The sequence below is a fragment of the Otolemur garnettii genome, unplaced genomic scaffold (genome assembly GCF_000181295.1).
Source record: "Otolemur garnettii isolate 467f Iridium unplaced genomic scaffold, OtoGar3 scaffold00049, whole genome shotgun sequence".
In the NCBI taxonomy this organism is placed as follows: domain Eukaryota; kingdom Metazoa; phylum Chordata; class Mammalia; order Primates; family Galagidae; genus Otolemur; species Otolemur garnettii.
The window spans coordinates 6,950,775-6,971,687 of record NW_003852444.1 but is presented as its reverse complement, the minus strand read 5'-3'; the positions used below and the strand labels follow the sequence as shown (position 1 = coordinate 6,971,687).

General features: G+C 36.9%; 1 protein-coding gene across 1 annotated transcript in view; it reads right to left on the bottom strand.

The window, feature by feature from the left end:
- Positions 1-20,913, bottom strand: part of DGKI (diacylglycerol kinase iota) — a 419,366-nt gene that overhangs the window by 282,727 nt on the left and 115,726 nt on the right. Inside the window, exon 2 of the mRNA XM_023514207.1 lies at positions 1,065-1,173. Within this exon, the coding sequence (XP_023369975.1) occupies positions 1,065-1,173 (109 nt within the window). The remainder of the gene's footprint in view (positions 1-1,064; positions 1,174-20,913) is intronic.

Sequence of the window (20,913 nt, the reverse complement as noted above, 5' to 3'; positions counted from 1 at the left end):
AGAAGTAGTTGGATTTCAAATATGTCCAGTCTTTTGCCATGTACTTCAAAACAGTAGGCAGCGTTTACATCAGTGTGTGTCCAGAATGCAAAATAAGAATGTTAGTGTGTGCTGGGGGCACAGGAAGATATGTTATAATACAAAAGACACAAAATAAAATAAAACACCACTTGTTTCCTGAACCCCACCATTCCCTTTTATTCAGGGAAAAAGAATATGGATTACCTCTTCCATTCAAACTCAACTAAAAATGCTAAACAAGATTCATCCAGACAGACTGGCAGAATTTCAGATCAGCCCCGCTGTACCTGGACAATGTCTCCCACATTGCTTCAAGAAGAGACGCCGCTTTCATTCTATGATAGTTCTTTGACCAAGAATTGACTCACCAAGGACTCTTAATGTATGTGTTCTAATTGTCTAAAGAATTTCAGACTGCAATCTTCAAACTAAGCTAATATTTTTTGAGGGTGTATTTTGGTTAAAATGTTATCATGAGCTAATAAATTCAGCCCGCTGATACAAGACCCATCTACCTTCGGGTTATATGGGCACACTCAGGGGGCTTAGGGGGCACGTAATAAGCAACAGGAGCTCATGGAGTGCCTGGGATCCTGGGATGTAAAGTGAAGTCATTATCTGTTGAAAAAAAAAAGACTCCCCCCCCAAAAAAAGGCCAGTCTGAGCTGAGAAAATCAAACTTAGAGTCCATGATGTTGCACTCAGCACAAGCTCTATTCATCTTCAGCTTGGCAGAACCAGTAAAGGGTGTGCATGGGGTTCTTTTTATCTCACAGCTGCAAAGCCAGGCAACAGTGCTTCAAACAATTCACAAAGTTTTTATTTTAATCTTGGACACATCTCACTTCATATAAAGGAGCTATGCCCATAGGCATTTAGAAATCATTTGGAAATGGAGCTACGGCTTAGATATCTGAAGACTGGTCAGCGAGCAATGCTGAAAATCATTAAGCAAGTCTTGCTTGTAGCGATGGGAACCCTGAGAATGAGAGAAGCATAACGTGCAAGTGAAGTTAGGTTTAAATGAAAAAGCGGACACCTACACTCCAGTCCAGAGTCGCTCTGGGCTCCTTCGCTGGACCATTTGCCACGGGAAGGCTGAGCGGGTGTGCAGGAGCCAGATGCTGGAGGCCCGCCCGGGAGATTGCTTTCCTGCAGCAAGAAGACAGAAACACAGAGAAAAACCAGTATCAGAATCTCATACAGAGCTCAGAATTTCTCATAAGATAGAAATGATACCTGAGTTAGTCTTCTACATCTGAAACCCTTTCCATATGTATTAGAATATGCTCTCTGAAGAGCAGGGTATAGACAGAAGGGGTCACGTGTAGAAAGGCAGGAAGGTTGAGGGGAACATTATGGGGAAATACTGCATTAGGGCCTAAAATTAACATATAAACCCTATTCAGGGTAGCGGGCAGGAAGAAAGGTCTTGTCTCTTTATTTACGAAAAAGGCCTGGGGTTTGGGCAGTCACAATACTTGGACAATTGTAACGTTGCCAGAGACTAAAAGCAAGAAAGGCAAGCCTCTGAGGTATTTTACGGATTTTACGGAAATGTCTCCATTTCCTAGTAAAGCACACTCCAGACTGGTCACAGCTGAAAGTTCACACTTACTCCTCTCTCCTCACAAGTACACGCTCCTTTACCCATGCATGGGACTACTTGAGCTTGGGGTTCTAAATGGGAAAGGACCGATTTGCATCTGCCAAGAAAGAAACCAAACACACTCATGAGATTTTAAATCCGTTGGGTGGAATATGACAACATTCAGGTCAAAAGGAGAGAATGAATCAGGAGAGGTTGAGATAGTCAGCCCTGACCTGGGTCTGCGAAGATAAGAGGTAAGTAAGAAAAGCTACTTTGGCAAAGCAAATATCACTGAGCAAAGGGGAGGGAGGAGTTCTCAGAGCAGAATGGAGAGCAGAAAAAAGAAGGAGCCCCTAGGGAGAACTGTGATATCATCAGGGATTAGGAAAGGTCAATTTCTGGACCCCTTCAAAAATGTCAGATGAGGGTCTCAAGCTCAAAAATGAGTGCTGACTTGTGAACTAATGAAGTGGCTCCCTGAAACTGAGAGGGGCTTTTCCTCTAAAGCAATATTTAAGGGTGGTTTGAGAGGCCTTGCATTAGAATTAGAAGGGTCTTATGATGCTGCAGCTCTAAGTCCTGAATCAGAGGGAGGGTGAGGCACAGGGACCTAGACTCATTCACACGCCCAAGGCGTTCCCTTCTGGGCACAAAGGGTTTCAAAATTTGCTCTATGAGAGCAAGTACATTTGGGCAGACCTCTAAAGAAAATCATCAGCAACTTCATTATTTGTTACTTTGAAATTGTCTTTCTGTAGCTTATGTCATATGACGTGAATATCCCAGTAAGAACCTACTACCTGAGACTCGGGTTGCGGACACACTAGGTCCCCAGAGAGGCCCCAATCCTCAGACTCCTTCACCTTCTGTCTACAGAAGGACAAGACTTCAGATAGTGGAATGGAGAAAAGGAAAGCAGAGACAGCCAGAATCCTGCCAGACCTGAGCCAATGAGCCTACTCATGTCCTCTGCAAATGCCACCCAGAGATGCAATTTGTAAAGTTGAGCAAGATGAACAGAGTCCCCAAACCAGAGCATAGGCTGAGTAGAAGCCAGTAAAGAATGCAGGATCGTGCAATCACTAGTCAATCACCAAGTATATCAGAGACCTCAGCATGTGTCTAGACCTCTGTTTTTCTTTTTGAGTCACTTATATTCTACACAGGAATTCCCAGAAATAGCAGATGCATCTTCAGCAGTTGGAAGTGATCGTAACAAGATTGCTGGTAGCCTACTTTCAGAAGCTCCCACTGGGCAGCAGATAGTGTACTTGCCTTATATAATCCTCCGAAGAAACATTACAAGTATGGGGGCCTTTACTGATGACACAATATTCTTTTCCTCACTTTCATCAAAGCAAATAATTAACAACATCAATTTTGGCCCCTTACCCCAAGGTATATTCCAAGTCATTAAGCCATAAGAACAGTGGAAGATTTGTACATGGTGATCCTTTATCTCCAGCAATTTCCTTCCTCTCACTTTCAAGATACTTCCTTAGCGTGTCTGAACCACAGTTTTTGTCATAAGAAAATCAGACCTCTGGAGGAGGAGTTAGAATCTATAGGTCCACCTCTCACCACAACCTAAGCATAAATATGCTTACAAAAAATACCAAAACTCTTGGTGCCCCAAAGCCCAAACCTCTTAGAATGGCTGAAGAATTCCTAAATCTTGAATTAATTTTTTTAAAAAATGAATCCTTTATCTTTTCATGAACAGTCTAAGACAGTTGTGGTCAGGAAAAAAGAAATCTTTCTAAAAGGGAGGAAATAAAATTCTACTGTCAGGCACCTATAGAAACCAGAAAACAAATGAGTTTGACTCATCAGAACTTACATACTCTGACCACCAAAACCTGATTACTCTTCCAAATTCAGACTCCAGGAAGGGCAAATTATTCAAATCATCAAATTAGAATGCAAAGGATCTATGTGCCTGTGCACAGAAGAAAAGAAACATACAAATGCTTAGCCCTGAATTAAAATACAGTCAACTCACACTCTTTTCTAGCCTGTGAATACAATTAGGTATGGACTTTTTTTGATCGTTTACTCCTCATTGTCGATACAATCTAAGGTTGGTTTTATGTAGCATTCATAGAGCAAAACTGTATATCTTCTACACACATAAATGTCAATTATGATAAAAAATAAGTAATAAACATCACATGGTCTGCCAGGTTGTAACTGAACATGAGTTTAACAAAAAGACATAAGTCAGTGGGTAGTGTACCAGCCCCATATACTTAGGGTGGCATGTTCGAACCCAGCCCCAGCCAAACTGCAACAAAAAAAATGGCGGGGTGTTGTGATGGGTGCTCCTGGTCTCAGCTACTCTGGAGGCTGAGGCAGGAGAATCGCCTAAGCCCAAGAGCTGGAGGCTGCTGTGAGCTATGACTAGGGTGACCAGACATCCCGATTTTGGCGGGACAGTCCTGCTTTTCAACAATTTGTCCTGCGTCCCATGGCATTTTAAAAAAGTCCCAATTTTTGGAAAGAATGCACCAACGGGCTGGAGAACAAGAAGGGAATATACAGTTTTTGGCCACCATATGGCTATTTCACCAGAATATGAGTTTTATATTATTTTTGTTAATTTTATAATGTTAAACTGTAATAAATAATTGCTGAGAAGTGATTATCAAGAACTGCTTATCAAAGTTTGCCTTGTTGTCAGGCCTTGTCCTGCGCCGTCCCCTGCCCCACGCCCCCGCTTCGCCCCCACCCATGTTGTCCCGCCTTACAGATGTTAGAATCTGGTCACCCTAGCTATGACATCACAGCACTCTACAGAGGGTGACAAAGTGAGGCTTGGAGAAAAAAATATATAAGAATAGGGAGAAAATGTACAGTTACTCTAGGAGGTGGGAAGTAATTTTCTGATTATAGTTTTCCATTTTTCTAAATAACCATGGAGAAAATTCATTTTTCCAATAACTCATACATGTGTACACATTTGCCTTCAAAATAAGAAAGTAATTTCATTATATCTCAGAGTTCAAATAAACTTAGTGTAAGTTACTTTTCTATTTGAATTTATCTTAGTGGTGGAAGATGACATTTAAGAGTCTGGTGGAACTTGGTGTGTGGTTGGAGGGGGAATAAGGGAGCAATGGCTTTATGCGGCAATTTGCTCTGATAAACAAAAAAAGTCAATGAGATTTCAACTTCTCATTCTTTCCTCCTGCTCAGAATCCTCCTAAACCCACACAGTCAGCAAAACTGTGAAATGCCAAGGATTATTTCTATTAATTTCACAGCAACACTTCATGGCGGCTGACTGCAATCATAAAAGCATCGTTGAAAAGAACTGTGATATTAACTGTGAAACAGCTATGAAAAGAAAATATCCTGTAATGTAGTTTCAGTAACACAAAGTCAGAGTTAATGACAATTACCTGACATGAAAGACCTCTAATGTATTTAGAATATAAAAGGCATCATACATTTTAAATAGCATTCTATTATTCCCTTCACTTCATTCAGTAAGACTATAAACTCCTAAAGGACAGGGCTCAATTCATCTACTAATCTTGTTATATTCTAGCCCTGGGGTAGACACAGCATATATTCAATAAATGCTTTCTGAGGTAATGAATGAACTTGACCAAGAAGCCAGGAAAACAGCTTGCTGATTAGATCAAGGGTTGAGAAATCTGATTAGTATAATTTGAATTATATGCCAGGCCTTACATTTCAGAGATATTCTTTCCTGAGAGAGTCAGAAATCCTTCAAAGCAGCTCTTTAAAAATAAATGCAAATGAGCTAGAATCCGTATTAAGAAGCCTAAGAAACACCAAAACGGCTTTGTGTGATCAACAGTAAAATGAAATCCTACAGCTACATTTGTAAAGGGTGTATGGTGTTAATATTTTTATAATTTATTTACTGAAATAAATATGTAACATATACTCTTCATAAACAGAATTTTTGAAAAATGTATGAGAAAACACACAAATAAGTGATTATTTAGCCAGAATACCCTTTAGTTCTCTATTTTCCAAATTACTCTCCATTCTCTCTGGTCCCACTCTGGCTCTCTGTCTATGTGGCTCTGACTTTCTATCCATCCCCATATCTGAGTGATTCTACACATGCCAGTAGAATGAGGATCCTCCTGCAGACTGAAAAGGTGCTAGAGAATCAGTAGGTTCCCTAGCCAAGGTATCTCCTCAAGACTAACACATTAGAGACTTAGAGACTTGTGAGCTCATTCCATCCCATTGTTCTAGAACCAGCTGTCTCAAAAGTTACTCAGTACCTTGGTTTAATTCCCCAAGTCCCAAGTACCTCAAGAGAAATCTTAATTACTGTGTGTGTGTGTCGATGTGTTTTTCTCATAATGTAAGGGAAAAACTGACTTCACTTATATGCAAAGCAGCCCATAATGCTTTTTGGTTGACCTAGACAAATGCTAAAGACAGTCCACACAATCAGAAACCATCCCAAGCTCTGGACAAAATCCAAATATTCCACCAAAGGATTTATGTAGGGGAACAAATCGCATCATTATCTGAGACTAAGTCCCACTCCATGTTATAAACTCAAAGTATTATTTTGACAATTTTCTAGGCAACTACCCAGAAGAAAAAAAATCATTTTGTCTTAAGAACATTTGCACTAAATTGTTTATCTCAGCTCAATTTACAATTGCCAAGATGTAGAAACAACCTAATTGCCCACAAACTCTGGAATGGATTAACAAGCTGTGGTATAGGTATACCATGAAATACTATTCAGGCACTAAAAAAGATGGAGACTTTACATCTTTTGTATTAACTTGGATGGAGAGGGGACACATTCTTCTTAGTAAAGTATCACAAGAATGGCAAAGCAACTATCCAATGTACACAATACTAATAAGAAACTGGTAGATGCTTGAATACATGCCCACATAAGAGAAAAACTCAATTCAATTCAAGTTAGGGGGAGGAGGAATGAGAGAGGGGGAGATGGAGGAGAGAAGGGGATTGATGTGCTCCCACCTAATGGGCACAATATAAGAGAAATACAGCACACGTCTTGGGTGAGGGACACAACTATAAGAGGGACTCTATCTAACAAATGCAAACATTTGACCCTAGTTCTTTATACCCTCACATTAACCTAAAATTTAAAAAACTTTTTTCAAGAATGTGATTAGTTTCCTGAGGGCATAAGTCATTCAGAAAATCACTGTTGGTTTTGAATCTTCAATAGAATGTATCAGTATTATTCTACATATGTTATTTTCATAATGGGTCTCCAACAGTAGTACTAAGCCCTTGCCCACAGTGGAATTTGAGAATCAGTCCACTTAAAAGGCTCTCAGGTATTTCTGAATGTGTGAACCACTATTCCACATGGATGTGCAAACATCTGACTACCGCATTATGTCTGTTAATGCGACTCAACCCAGGCATTTACATATTGAAATACATTCATTCAGTCAACAATGTATTTACTAAATGTCTATTTTATGCCAATAACTGTTCTACATGTGCAGAATTCATGAATGAATAAAACAAAAAAACCAAATTGCTGCCTTTGTGAAGTTACATTCTAGCAGTTACACACAAGCACAGAATCATTTTACGTATCTTAAGCATCCCTCACAACAGTAAGGTAGGTGCCTTTATCTTGTATTAAATTTTTAAAACTACAGTGCAGAACACTTAGGCTACATGTCCAAGCTCATACACATAAGGAGAGGTCTGAGTGAGATTTGAATCCAAGCATCTAAGTCTGAAGTGTACACACGTAGACTTTACAATCCCACACTTTTATGAAATGCTGACAGCACACATCTACATAGCAAATGAGACTTACTACACAGTTAGCATCTTCTACACTAATTTTCTAATTTCCTTAATTATAAATGTACTATCTCCCTAACAAGAATGTAAGCTTGCACTAAAGAGGACATGCTTGGTAGGTATTAGAGTGCAGAAGTTAAGAATGCAACTTACCTTACCAGCGAATAGCTATGTGGTAAGTTAGGCTCAGTTTCCTTATATATAAAATAAGATCATGCCTAATTCAGGTAGTAGTGAGAAAAAAATGTGTACAGGATGCTTGGCATAGAGTATCTAACTAACAATAGCTAGTTGCTGCTATTATTCTCATACATATTAGCAGCCCCCACAGCGTCAGTCAAAGCTAGGTATGTGGTAAATCTCTGAATAAATATGTGCTTTTTGATTGCTCTCAAACAGTCTAAGTTCCCTGGACACTTCTGATCATTCAATAAACATCTGACAAGCTTCCATCACGTTTCAGGCAGTTCAAAGAGGTTATTCAAACAGGAGATTCTTCTTCTAGTTAGCAAATAATTCCATGGTTGTCAAAGGAATCGTCACTCTTCCCAGATTCACCTACCTTCCTAATACAAAACTAGAAACACCACACTCTCTCCTAGACAAGTTTACCAACAATATTTTTTTAAAAAAATACAATGCAAATGCCACTGGAATTATTTATTTTATTACATTCATGTAAATTAATGCAATATCAAAATATAATGTTTTGCTTAATATGTAAAAACGGACTGGCTGCTAAATGCCCTAAAAACTTGTGAATGCATCTCTATATGGATTTTACTTGTCAAGTATAGTTTATAATACATCCATAATACAATGCTGGTATGGACTTGGTGTGGGATGTGGCAATAAACCTCACTTTCAAACAAGATGGGATTATTTAACTGAGATTGTCATTATTTGAGGAATAAAGTAATTCTTAAGAATGAATAAAAACTAATCATATACTCTCATGAGCCAAATTGTGTCCCCCTAAAACCCTTTCTAGATGTTGAAGCCCCAATCACCAGTACCTGAAAATGTCAACGTATATAGAGATAAGGCATTTACAGAAAATCAAGTTAAAATGAGGTCATTAGGATAGGTCCCTGGTCCAATATGCCTGGTGTCTTTATAAAAAGGAGAAGTTTGGACACAGACACATACAAAGGGAGAAAGGCCTGTGAAGACAGAGATGAGGAACGCTGACAGTGGAGAGCATTCCTCTGCAGCCAGGATAGAGTTATAGAGCAAATTCTCCTTCATGACCTTCAGGAGGAACCAACCATACCAATACCTTGATCTTGGACTTCTAGAGTCCAGAATCACAAGACAATAAATTCCTATTGTTTAAGCCATTCCATGTGTGGTACTTTGTTATGGCACTCCTAGCAAATACACATACTTCAAAATTAGACCCACAGTTTGGGTTTAGTATTTATAGGGTTTGGCTAACTTCTCTTTTCCAAGTGCCCCTTTGAAATTTTGGGTGCCTTCCCAGTGTAATGCTACCCTTGAGAAACCAATCACGTGTAAAGAGAAACACATTCTCATGAAAAGCCACTGCTCAAAATATCATTCTCATACAAATAGATGGTAATATACGATAAAGTTTTATTTAACTCAGTAATGAAGCAACCAGCAGACAAGACAAATGAAAATTCAAAACATATATAAGAAATTCAGAGTTTAAAAAATTGAGATTTATAATAGGAAAGAAATACCTAAAAGATTGCTAAGTTACATGTAAGAGTAGTTTACTTTCTAGAGATCTTCACCTCTGTGGCATTAACTCTCTTACAAAACCATAATGCATCAGCTTTTCACAGGTTAACTTGTAACCTTATGGAAATGTAAACTGTCAGCACTTCTATCCATTTTAGATTATAATCAAATATACAAAGACCACAAAATTACAGTACCTGAGATTATCAGACAAGAATCAATTACTGAAGAACAGGATTCCTCTTTTATTGGAGCAGACTCATTAGAATCAAACAAAATACAACAAAATCAAACAAAATAACCATTTTTTTCTTGTCAAAATTTAGAGTAATTTTATTCCCACTACTCATGGTTTAAACATTAGTTAAGATTTCTTGTTTATATTTATATGTATATATGTGTTTGGAATATTCTGGAAAATCTCATGAGATAAATTATTTCATTCCGCAGGCAATAATAACAACAATTTACTGGGCACCTAGTAGGCAATGGCTGTCCTTTTAACTATCTTCTCTTAGGTTGGGAGGAGACTCTGACAGAAATTTGTAGGTGGCTTGCTAAAGAGAGCTTGTCAGGGAGCAAGTGAAGCTGACTTGGCAAGGTAAGGAGACAGTGGTAACTAAACCACTGGGGTGCCCCCCAAGAAGCTCTGAAACTGGGAATGACCCTTCAGAATTGTTCCAATTGAGGTAAAAGGACAAAATTTTAAACATCCACATCAACCAGTCCTTAAAAATGGGCAGCTCCCCAGGAGAACAGAACCATGTGCAAGAGACTCTTAGGGCAAGGATGATGCCTGGGAGGCTGTGTGAAAAATAGTACCTTGGTTCTGAGAAAACATGCGGGAAGCAACCCATAGCACACTCCTAATATTCACTGTCAAACTGATGAAATCAATCATCTTATTACACCTATTTTACAGATGAATCAACTGATATTAGAAAGTTTAAGTAACTTAGATAAGCTATAAAATCTAATCAGTAAACCGCCACAATTGGAGCCTAAATATCTGGTTCGAAAGTCTCCATCACTCTGCATTCCCTCTGAAGGGTGAGGGCCAGTAAGAAAAGAAGATCCCTAGCAGGAGGAAGGAGAGATTCACAAGATGTGGTAAGGTCAGAGCATGTGACAATTGCAATGAGCAGTGAAATGGTGTCTTGGTTGATCCATAGAGTGGGTAGTATGACTAAGCCCAGAGACATTTATTGCTCACAGTTCTTGAGGTTGGGAAGTCCAAGATCCAAGTGCCAGCAGATTTGGTGTCTGGTGAAAGCCTACTTCCTATTTGTTCATAAAAGATGTCTTCTTCTTGAGTCTCCATATAGAGCTCCCCTGGACCTCTTTCATATGGGCACTAATCCATGACCTAAGCACCTTCCAAATCATCTCCAAATACCATCACCTTGGAGATTAAGATTTCAACACATAAATTTGAGAAGGTGAGGAGAATAGATTCCATGGGGTAGGGTAGATAAATATTTTAAGAACAGAGTCCAATGCTCACTGGAAGTTGTTGTGTTGCTATAATAGAAATGCCTTCTCTGCCTGCCCCTCTGTATTTCCCACCTGCACTTCAGGGAAGTCTACCTCTTCTCACCTTAAAGGCAGTGAGATTTAATGAATGTGAGACTTGGAGAAGGGGCTGAATTTTACATCTAGGTCAATGAATATAGAATAGACTTTGCCTGCTGAGATAAAAAGATAATCCAGAATTGAGCCAATATAGGAAAAGCATTAGCCTGAGAACAGAAATAACCTTAAAATAATGCCCTTTGGGACTTCACAGAAATTTTTTAAGAGAAAGAATTTAAAGTTCTGCACTGTTATTCCAAGTAAAATCATCAATAAAAAAGATTATCTTTAGAAGCCCCCCCCCACCTCTATCACATTTCTATGCTGGCATACTTGTCCCTACATACTTCAAATTCCCACCACCTTGACACCTCTGCTGTCACAATCACAATCTTGCTCAGCTGATGGAATCATTGAATAGTTAACCTAACACAGTTTGGTCAGCTGAAAACAGTTGTACTTCATGGAGGGAGGGGTATGTGCATTCTCAGAAAGGATCTATAAAGTGAATAACCAAAGGAAGGGAGTCAAATGGCATGCAAAGTGGTTAAAATAATTTTCCTAAGCCACAATCCAGAATATCATCAACATAATGGCAAAGTTTGTGGTTAGGGGCAGAGACCTACCTACCTACCTACTTTGAGGCCACCCTAGGCATAATGGTGATGCTGACAGAGAGACCCCTAGAGCAAACATTCATGTTAAGAGACACTGCCAACTTGTATCTGTGAAAGGAGAATACCGGAGGAAAACAGAATTCACCCTCAATATTCAGAAGAAGATACTTGAATAAAAGAACTACTTAAAAGTAGGGCTAAAAACATCCCCCCAATTTGTCTCAAGACTTACAATAAAGCAAAAGAAACCAAGAGGATGTGGCAAAGGAGAAAATGTATGTTAAAGCAGCCTGAGACTAGAGAGCAAGTGAATGGTTGTCTTGGTGCAGTGAACCAGAATTAGTATAAAAATAATTAAAATCTCAACCTTCTTTTTAGCATACAAAAGAAATTCAGCCTCATAATCTCTTCTCACATTTCTTATCTTTCAAATCTCTTAATCACATTTGCAACTTTACTAAATTCTCTTGGAGATCATCTTGGCTCTCAGCTTTATCTCTTAGTGCCACGTAGAAAGGCAAAGTATCATATTTAAGGTTAAATAGTAGATCTGTGGCAGAGCCAGGAATACAAATGAGTCTCTTCACCCTGCCCAACCTCTCTGCATTACCATTAGGTGGCTTTTGTCCATCTCATCCAGTCTGGCCTGAAGGTGTATTTGTTCTTTTCACTTTCCCTGCCTCCTAGCAACCAACACATCACTAACCAAATCCTCATACATCATATGTGTCCTCCAGGCTTACTTGCAAAAAAAGGAATAATGGTAAAAACTTTCCATAAGCTAAAATAAAGGCTTCAGTCTGACAAAGGACATGTATGAAAAATCTGTAAGTATAATCATACACAATGGAGAAGACCTGAAAAATTTCTCTCCAACATTGAAACACAGCAGGAATGTCTGCTTTTACACTTATTTTTCTTTTCTTTCTTATATTTTAATTTGGAGATATGGTCTTGAAATATCATCCATGCTGGAGTGCAGTGGCACAATCATACTTCACTGCAGCTTCAACTCCTGACCTCAAGCAATCCTTTCATTTCAGCTTTCTAAAGTACAGGGATTATAGTCATGAACCACCATACCTACCCACTATTTCTATTTAATGTTGTACTAGAAGTTCTAGCCAATGTAGTTAAGACAAGGAGGAAAAGGAAAGAAAAATTAAGCCATAATGATTGAGAAAAAAAAGAGTAAAACTCTGTTTGAAGATGGAATGATCATGTAAAATTTAAGTATTCTACACAAATCTATCAGAGCAAGTGTGTGAGTTTTCAGTCCCAGTGTACAAAGGCTATGTGTAAACACTAACTCTATTTCTGTATGTAAACAACTACAAACTGAAAAATAAAAGTTTAAAAATACCATTAACAATGGCACTCAAAAACATGAGTTATTAAAAGATAAATCTAACAAAATATGTGTAAGATCAACATTTAAAACTATAAAACATTATTGACATAAATACATAGGTAAAGATATCATATTCATGTATTGAAAAATCAATACTGTTAAGATATCAAATCTTCCAACGATTATACCAAGAATTAACACAACCCCTATCAAAACCCAGCTGATTTTAAATTGTATATAGAAATGGAGGAGACAAAAAATAGTCTTGAAAAAGAAGGAAAAGAGGGATTACAGATAGAAACCTAAGTTAAAAGTGCAAAGCTTTCAGAAGAAAACATTAAAAAAAATACTCTGTGATTTTGGAGAATACAATATTTTTTTGACAGGATATAGAAAATAACACCATAAAAAAAGAAATTCATAAATTGGACTATATCAAAATTAGACACTTCTATTTGCCAAAATAAGTAAAAGTATCAAGTGATAATTCTACTTACTCCGTCTCTCCTTTCTATTTCTGTGCCTGCAGTAGGAAAGGCAGAACTACAACCCCTGAACAGCTGCTCCTCCATAAAAGAAATGAAAACACTTCCAAAAACTGATAAAATCATTTTTTCAGAATTCTCTTAATTATTTTTCAAGAAGTATTTAGTCAAGAAAAATGACTAAACCTCAGTAAGAATTGTGACTTTTGTGGCATTGTTTCTCTATCCCCACCTATTCCTCCCTGATCTATAGTAGCACTAAAACCAAGAGCAGCTCAATCACAGCAAAAACCTGCAGCTTCCTGAAAGGGCAAAACATATTTGGAGCATTCCCAAAACACTATTCTCAGATGATTGTGTTAGTTTGGTATGAGTGACATTCCCTGAAAACCCTCATTTTATAGCTTGGTTTTATTTGACCTGACTCAGACACCATTCAGCACTAACACCATTTTCTTAGTGGTATTTGTTGAAAACAATAAGTCATGAATTTTTAACACGGTAGTTGCCTGAGGTGATGAAAACAATTGGGCCAAATAAGAGGCTATGCAAAAAACTTGAAAGGAAAAGTTGAGGAATAAGCTATCCATATAGTGCTCTGAAAAGGTCTGACATATTCCTAGAAATGTAGAAACACACACACACATGTGCAAGACTGTACACTTTACCCTCCCAAATCTGAGAAGACCCAAAAATCTCACCTCTGGGTAACATGAAGTCTTTACACAAACAGCAAGTAGAAGCTGAGACAAAGTTGTAAACCACCTGCCTGAGAGTTAGAGACATCCCCCACCATTCACACAGAGCTCCATGGCAAAGTCAGGAGATTTACTAAACCCAGGCTTTTAAGGAAATCGCTGTCTAATATTAGATCATTAAGTGATCACTAAGCTAACCAAAGAGCGACTTCAGTAACCACACACAACATAAAAGAAAGCCTTTATAGAATTAGTCTATAAATAGGAATAACAGCAACATCAACAATTGTGGAGAGGTGAGGGAAAATCTGATGTTCAGAATTGTCACATTATGTTAGGTAAAATGTCCTTTTTTAAACAAATTTCATGAAACATGCATTCAAACAAGAAAGTGTCTACCATACACCAAAAAAGAAGTAATCAATAAAAACTGTCCCTGAGGAAGATCACACATTATTAAAAAAATCATCTATCTATATTAAAAATGTTTAAAGAATTAAAGGATACTATGAGAACAATGTCTCAAAAAAGAGATATCATTAAATATATAGAAAATATTTCAAAGGATCCTAATAGAAATTCTGAAATTGAAAGTACTATAACTATACTATACTGAAGTAAAAATTCACTTGACAGCAGGTTTAAACTGGTAGTCAATAGCATCAGTGAACTTGAAGACAGGTCAATTGAAATTGCTCATTTTGAGAAATAGAAATAAAAAAGTAATGAGAAAAAAAAGAACCAGATCCTCAAAGACCTGTAGGACACCATTATACACACCAGCAGATTTATAATGACTATCCCAAAGACATTTATAATGACTATCCCAAAGCAATAAAGAAAAGGGGGAAAAAAGTATATTTGAAGGAATAAAATAAATTTCCCAATCTGAATGAAAAGTGAAAGTGAAAATTTGTCTACACATTTTAGAAGCTTAAAACACTTCACATAATATAAACTCAAAGAACTCATCTACACATTTAAGAAGCTTAAAAAACTTCACATAATATAAATTCAAAGAACTCCTCATCTAGAAACATCATAGTCGAACTGTCAAAAGCCAAAGATAAAGAGAAAATCTTGAAAGCAGCAAGAGGAGAATGAATCATCTATACAAGGGATTCTCAATAAGATTAACAGCTAGATTCTGATCAAAAAACATGAAGACTTAGGAGGAAGGCAGGAAGATGACATATTAAAAGTACTGAAGGAAAAAAAACCTATCAACCAAGAATTCTACATCCAGCACAACTATCTGTCAAAAATGAAGATGAAAGAACTTCTATAAGAACAGTTCATAAATGGAAGATATATACATTCACCCAACAGACCCAGGAAAAAATTAAAAAGCTCAGTATCTTAGACATTGGGAAAACATAAAGCAAATCCACAATGAAATTTGGTTTCACATCACTAGAAGCAAAAAGATAGGAAATACAAAATATTGGCAAGAATATGGAACAACCAGAACTCTCATACATTGTTGGTAGAAGTGTAAAATAGTAAATCACTTCAGAGCTATTGATAATTTTTAATACAGTTAAATATAAAATAGCAATATGACCCAGCAATTCCACTGCTAGATGTTTATACAAAAGACATAAAAATTTGTACATGAATATTAATAGATGTTTTATTCATATCATAAAATTAGAAAAAAGCAAACAAGTCAAATGTCTATCAAGAGGAGATTGGATAAAAGAAACTATGCTATATTCATACAATGAAATACTACTCAGAGATAAAAAAGAATGAACTACAGATACTTCCAACAACAAGAATGACTCTCAGAAACATTATTCTAAGTGAAAATAATGGGACACAGAAAATAATATAGTGTGTGTATACACATATATTTATAAAGTTCTAGTACAGACAAAACTAATCTATTGTAATAGACACTAGAACAGTGGTCTGTGGGTGGAGGGAGGGAGGTGATTGGGAAAGCACACAAGTTAACTCAACTTTCTGGGGTAATGAAAATGTTTTATATCTTGATGGAGGTATGAGTTACATGGTTGTCTATATTTATCAAAACTCATTATATATTGAATTTAAATATACATCAACAAAAATTATAAATGAAAAAGAATAAAGCATGTAAATTTCTAGGGAAAGAGTAAATTCTTTTAAATAACAGCTATTATTAAACAATAGAGGTCAATATCCATGAACATAATTTGTTTTTTATTTCTCTGATAATCAATGTGATCATGAAATAAAATATGGAACATGCAATAAAATAAATAAATAACCCTGAAGGAGAATATAAAAATATTCAGAAGCAAAATATAAAATGTTTATAAATGTCTTTACTTAAGAGCCCATGAGACCATTTTGAAACTTATCTATTTTTTTTAGCTAACAGTTATTGCATTCCTACTATGCCCCAAGCGTGTTATTCTACTAAAACTCAGATCCATGCTAATTCTAATGGGAGGATTACCATGCAAATTAGCAAACATCCAAAAATAATTTCCTTATTAAATAAGGGTGCCTATTTACTATCCCATTATATTATCAGGACCAAGTTCTATTTATGACACAATTCCTTATAAGGCCTTTAAAACCAAAGATACAAACCACTGGAGTCTCTTCTTTGCATAACATACTGTATTTCCCTTTCTTTGTTCTCTAAATGCATTAGAATACCCACATAAATGAAACGCTAGGCAGATCACCAAGGGGAAATGCAGGTTTGGCCATTAGTTCCCAGTAAAACAAAATGTTAGGTTTCACACCAGTGTTTACCATGAGAAGGGAATCAAAGACTAAGTGGTATACTGAAGTACCAAAAAAACTTTATTTTAAACGATTTTCACCTAAAAATTAGGGATATCTAGTTCAACTCTGGGGTTTAGCTATAATTGTAACATAGTAGGAAAGTTCAGTAAGCGTATTTAGCAATAAGGAAATGGGTTTCGGAATCAGACTGGTAGGCACTCCATAGTTTACCTCGGTGCCTACTGTGCCCCAGGCTGGAACTCATTGCTGCTTGCATAGAAGTAAACAAAGTACACATAGTCCCTCTTCTGGGTGATGTCATGATCCCAAGGGGGAAAAAAAACAATAAAAAAGTAAACAAACAGGAATATTGTTAATAGATACAAACACCATGAAGTAAACCATGGGAATATGTGGTTGGGACCGAAATTACATTGATTAGGGAAAGCTTCTATGACGGGGTAATAGGCACAGGATTTAAAGTGGCCTGGAGTGGAAGCTTAGTTCTGTTACTTACTAAATTTATGCTCTATTCCTGAATGTCTCTTAGCTTCAATTTCCACATGGGCTGTTGTGAAGATGCAATTAAATAAGAATATTAAAAATACTTTTCCCTAAGGAAACAGTACAGGTTTTGAACAGGCACCTATTATCATTACCTATCATTAAACTGAGGGTATCACTGAAAAGTGGAAAGTGGACTGGACAAAAACCTGATTCAGACTTATAAACTTCATGACTCAGAGCAGGTCACTTAACTGCTCCAAGTCTTCTTTCCCTCAACAGTAAAAGAGAGGAGATAACATTGTATAGGAAATATGAGACTATAAACTACCTCGTATAATAAAAAATATTTGTTTGTGAACCTCCAGTGTATTTGATGTGTAAAATGATGAACACCCACTCTTAGGCAGAGGAGGATTTATCACGAAACTAATGAAGCTTAAACTTTTCAAGCCTCTCACTTTTATGGGCACAGTGATCACTGGGAGTCACAGAACTGTGTGTCAGGGAGAGAGGAGGAAGCCAGGATGCATTCATACACAAACATGTCAGGATATTGTCCAAAGAGACCTCAGGGGAAAAAAGAACCAAATCTCAAAAACGCCACTCACTTTTAGGACTATAAAAAAAGGTCTTTAATGAAAGAAAAAAATCCAAGAAGTCTGACTACCCGCTGCCTTTACACAGCTTTGCTCCTCAGGCTGGCCAAAATTTTTTAGTCCAAATATTAAGTATAAAGTAGTTACAGGTTGATAAGTTTCCCCAGAAGCCTAAGAAACAAATACAAATCCTTTCTACAGAAACCAATTTTCAACCCAAGAATTACAAAGAACTACCCAGACATAAAATCTTCATCAGAAATCACAAACACAGAAGAATAAAAAAGAACCAATGACTTTAAACCAGCAAAAAAGCTCTAGAAAACTAGACTGATGATAACAAGAATATAAATTAATTAGGCTGAAGATCTTTAAAGAAATAAGAGATGGATTTAAAAGTAAAGAGCAAAAGACTATTCGTAAATAAACCACTTTTAAAGGAATAAAAATAAATTTTCATAAGGTCAGCTATAGTTAAAAGTCAATAACAAATGTACATAACAGAAAATTAAAGCAGTAGAAAAGAAAATTGGAAAACTACAGTGCAAATCTAAAGAAATTACTAAAATGTTCAGAAAAAGAGAGAAGGGGGGGAAAATCCATATCACAGATTCCAAACAAGCAGAGAAAGAATTAGGCAGAGGCGATATTTAAAGACACTATAAATCCATTAAAACTCACATAAAAGGAAAACTGTGTTCACAGAATGGAAGACCCAATATTCTGAAGATGTCGGTGGTCTCCTGAATGATTTATGGTTCTGTAAAATTTCAATCAAAATCCCCACAGGTTCTTGGGTGAACTTGACAAGTTAATTTTCAAATTTATATAGAATAGTAACAAAGTACAGTAACCAAGGCTCCTGATGAGAAAAAGTCGGAAGTGAGGAAAACAAGTCGACTTGTTATACAGCATTGACAGTTATTAATAACACAGTGTGGTATCGAGACAGGAACAAACTGATCAATGAAACAATTAAAAAGGTCCCAGAAACAGACCCAAAACTATGAAAAGTCAATTTATGAGTTGACATTGCAGAACAGTGAGGAAAGAGGCATTTTTAAATAAATATCCTCAGAGTAATTACTTATCCTCGTAGAAGAAAATAAATTAGATTCCTACCTTAAAGCATACATAAAATCGATCCCATAGATTAATGATGGAACTGTGAAATACAAAACTATGTGACTTTTAAAAGACAACATTGGAAAGTATCTCTTTTAAATCAAAGTGAACAGATGAAGTATTTAATAAATAAATGCAAACCAAACAACTCCAGGAATCCTAAAAGAAAAGAATTCATAAACTCAACTTAAATAAAGTCATTCTGTTCATTAAAAAATACTATGAGGGGCCTGGCATGGTGGCTCCTGCCTGTAATCCCAGCACTCTAGGGGACTGAGGCAGGTAGATTTCTTGAGCTCAGGAGTTCCAGACGAGCATGAGCAACAGTGAGACTCTATCTTTACTAAAAATAGAAAAACTACCCAGACATTGTGGTGGGCACTTGTAGTCCCAGCTACTTGGGAGGCTCAGGCAGGAGGATCGCCTAAGTACAAGAGTTTGAGGTTGCTGTGAACTATGACGACATTACGGCACTCTACTGACGGCAACAAAGTGAGACTGTCTTGAAAAAAAAAAACAAAGAAAAGAAAGAAAGAGAGAAGAGAAAGTGAAAAGACAAGACACAAAATAAGATATTTTCTACAAATATTATTGATAAAGTATCAACAAAAGCCAATAAGAAAAACATCCCTCCCAGCAAAAACAAGGGGTAAAGATTTGAACGGGCAATTTACAGAAAGAGAAACCCAAATAGGAAAAAAAAAGTAAAAACATGCTCAAATTTATCAGGGAAATGGACATTCATTTCCATTCCCCTCTTCCTCTCCTATTCCACTCTCTCCCTCCCCATCTTCTGTTCCTCTCTCTGCTACTTCAAACTAACAGCCTGAAAAACATTCTTTATTATTCTTGGAGACAGAGTTTCACCTTATTGACCTCAGTAGAGTGCTATGGTATAATAGCTCACAGCAACCTCAAACTCTTGGGCTCAAGCGATTCTCTTGCCTCAGCCTCCCAAGTAGCTGGAACTATAGGCACCTGCCACAACACCGGGCTAGGGTTTTGAGATGAGGTCTCGCTCTGGCTCATGGTGATCTCAAACCCATAAGCTCAGGCACTTCCCCCCTTCTTGGCCTCCCAGAGTCTGAAACACATTCTTAAGTGTGCCAATATTATTATCTCTTGGAAAGATATAATGCTTACATTTACCAGGAATACAATATGGCACACCCCTCCGGGAATCAAATTGGTGTTACATAGGAATGCTGAAGGTGCGAACAACACAGGAATCGCAGTCCAAGGTAGAGATCCTAGATAATCTCTAGCACATACAAGATGATATCAAAAATCATCACTGTTTATCACAGAAAAAATAGAAAAGCAGCTCAAATGCCCAACAAAAGTAGAACAGACAGATGCATTGCAATATATTCATGCAATGAAATAATACTCTACAGCAATGAAAATGAATGAGCTACACTTCCACAGAACAAAGCAGATGTGGCTCAAGAACCCAATGGTGAGTGAGAAATGCCAGCTACAGATTACATACGTTGTACTGCCTTTAAATAACATTGAAATGTGAAAACAGAGCTATGTATTCTTGAGAGGTGGCGTGGTCTGAAGGTTAAGAGCTCGCCATCTGCAGTCAGACTGCCAGAGTTGGAACTGCCAGAGTTGGAACATACACTGGTTAAGTGTATGTTTAACTCCCTATGCTTCAGTTTCTTCATTTGTAAAATGGGGATACTAGTGTACCTACTTCTGAGATTGTTTTCGAGTTAAGTGAGCATACAGCATTTATAAGTGTCTGGCACATATAAATCACTCCAAAGAAGTTTTATTCTGCTGTTACCATAAACAATATAAATACTTAGCAAAATATTAATAAAAAACAAAGCAATGATGAATAAACTTTTCAGGCTTACTGGGGGACCCTGAGGGAACGATTAGGAAAGTATAGGTGGACTTCAGAGGTTGAAATAGTACCCTTTAAAACTGGTAGTGAATACTCAGATATTTGTTGTATTATCTTTTATAATTTACAAGTTTTTGTTGTATCCTGTACATATTTTATCTTTTCAATATAAACACTTCAACATTTATAATAAAAATTAGAAATGGAATGGAGACATAAGTATTTACACAGTCAAGTTGCTGCTATCCACTAAAAAATACAT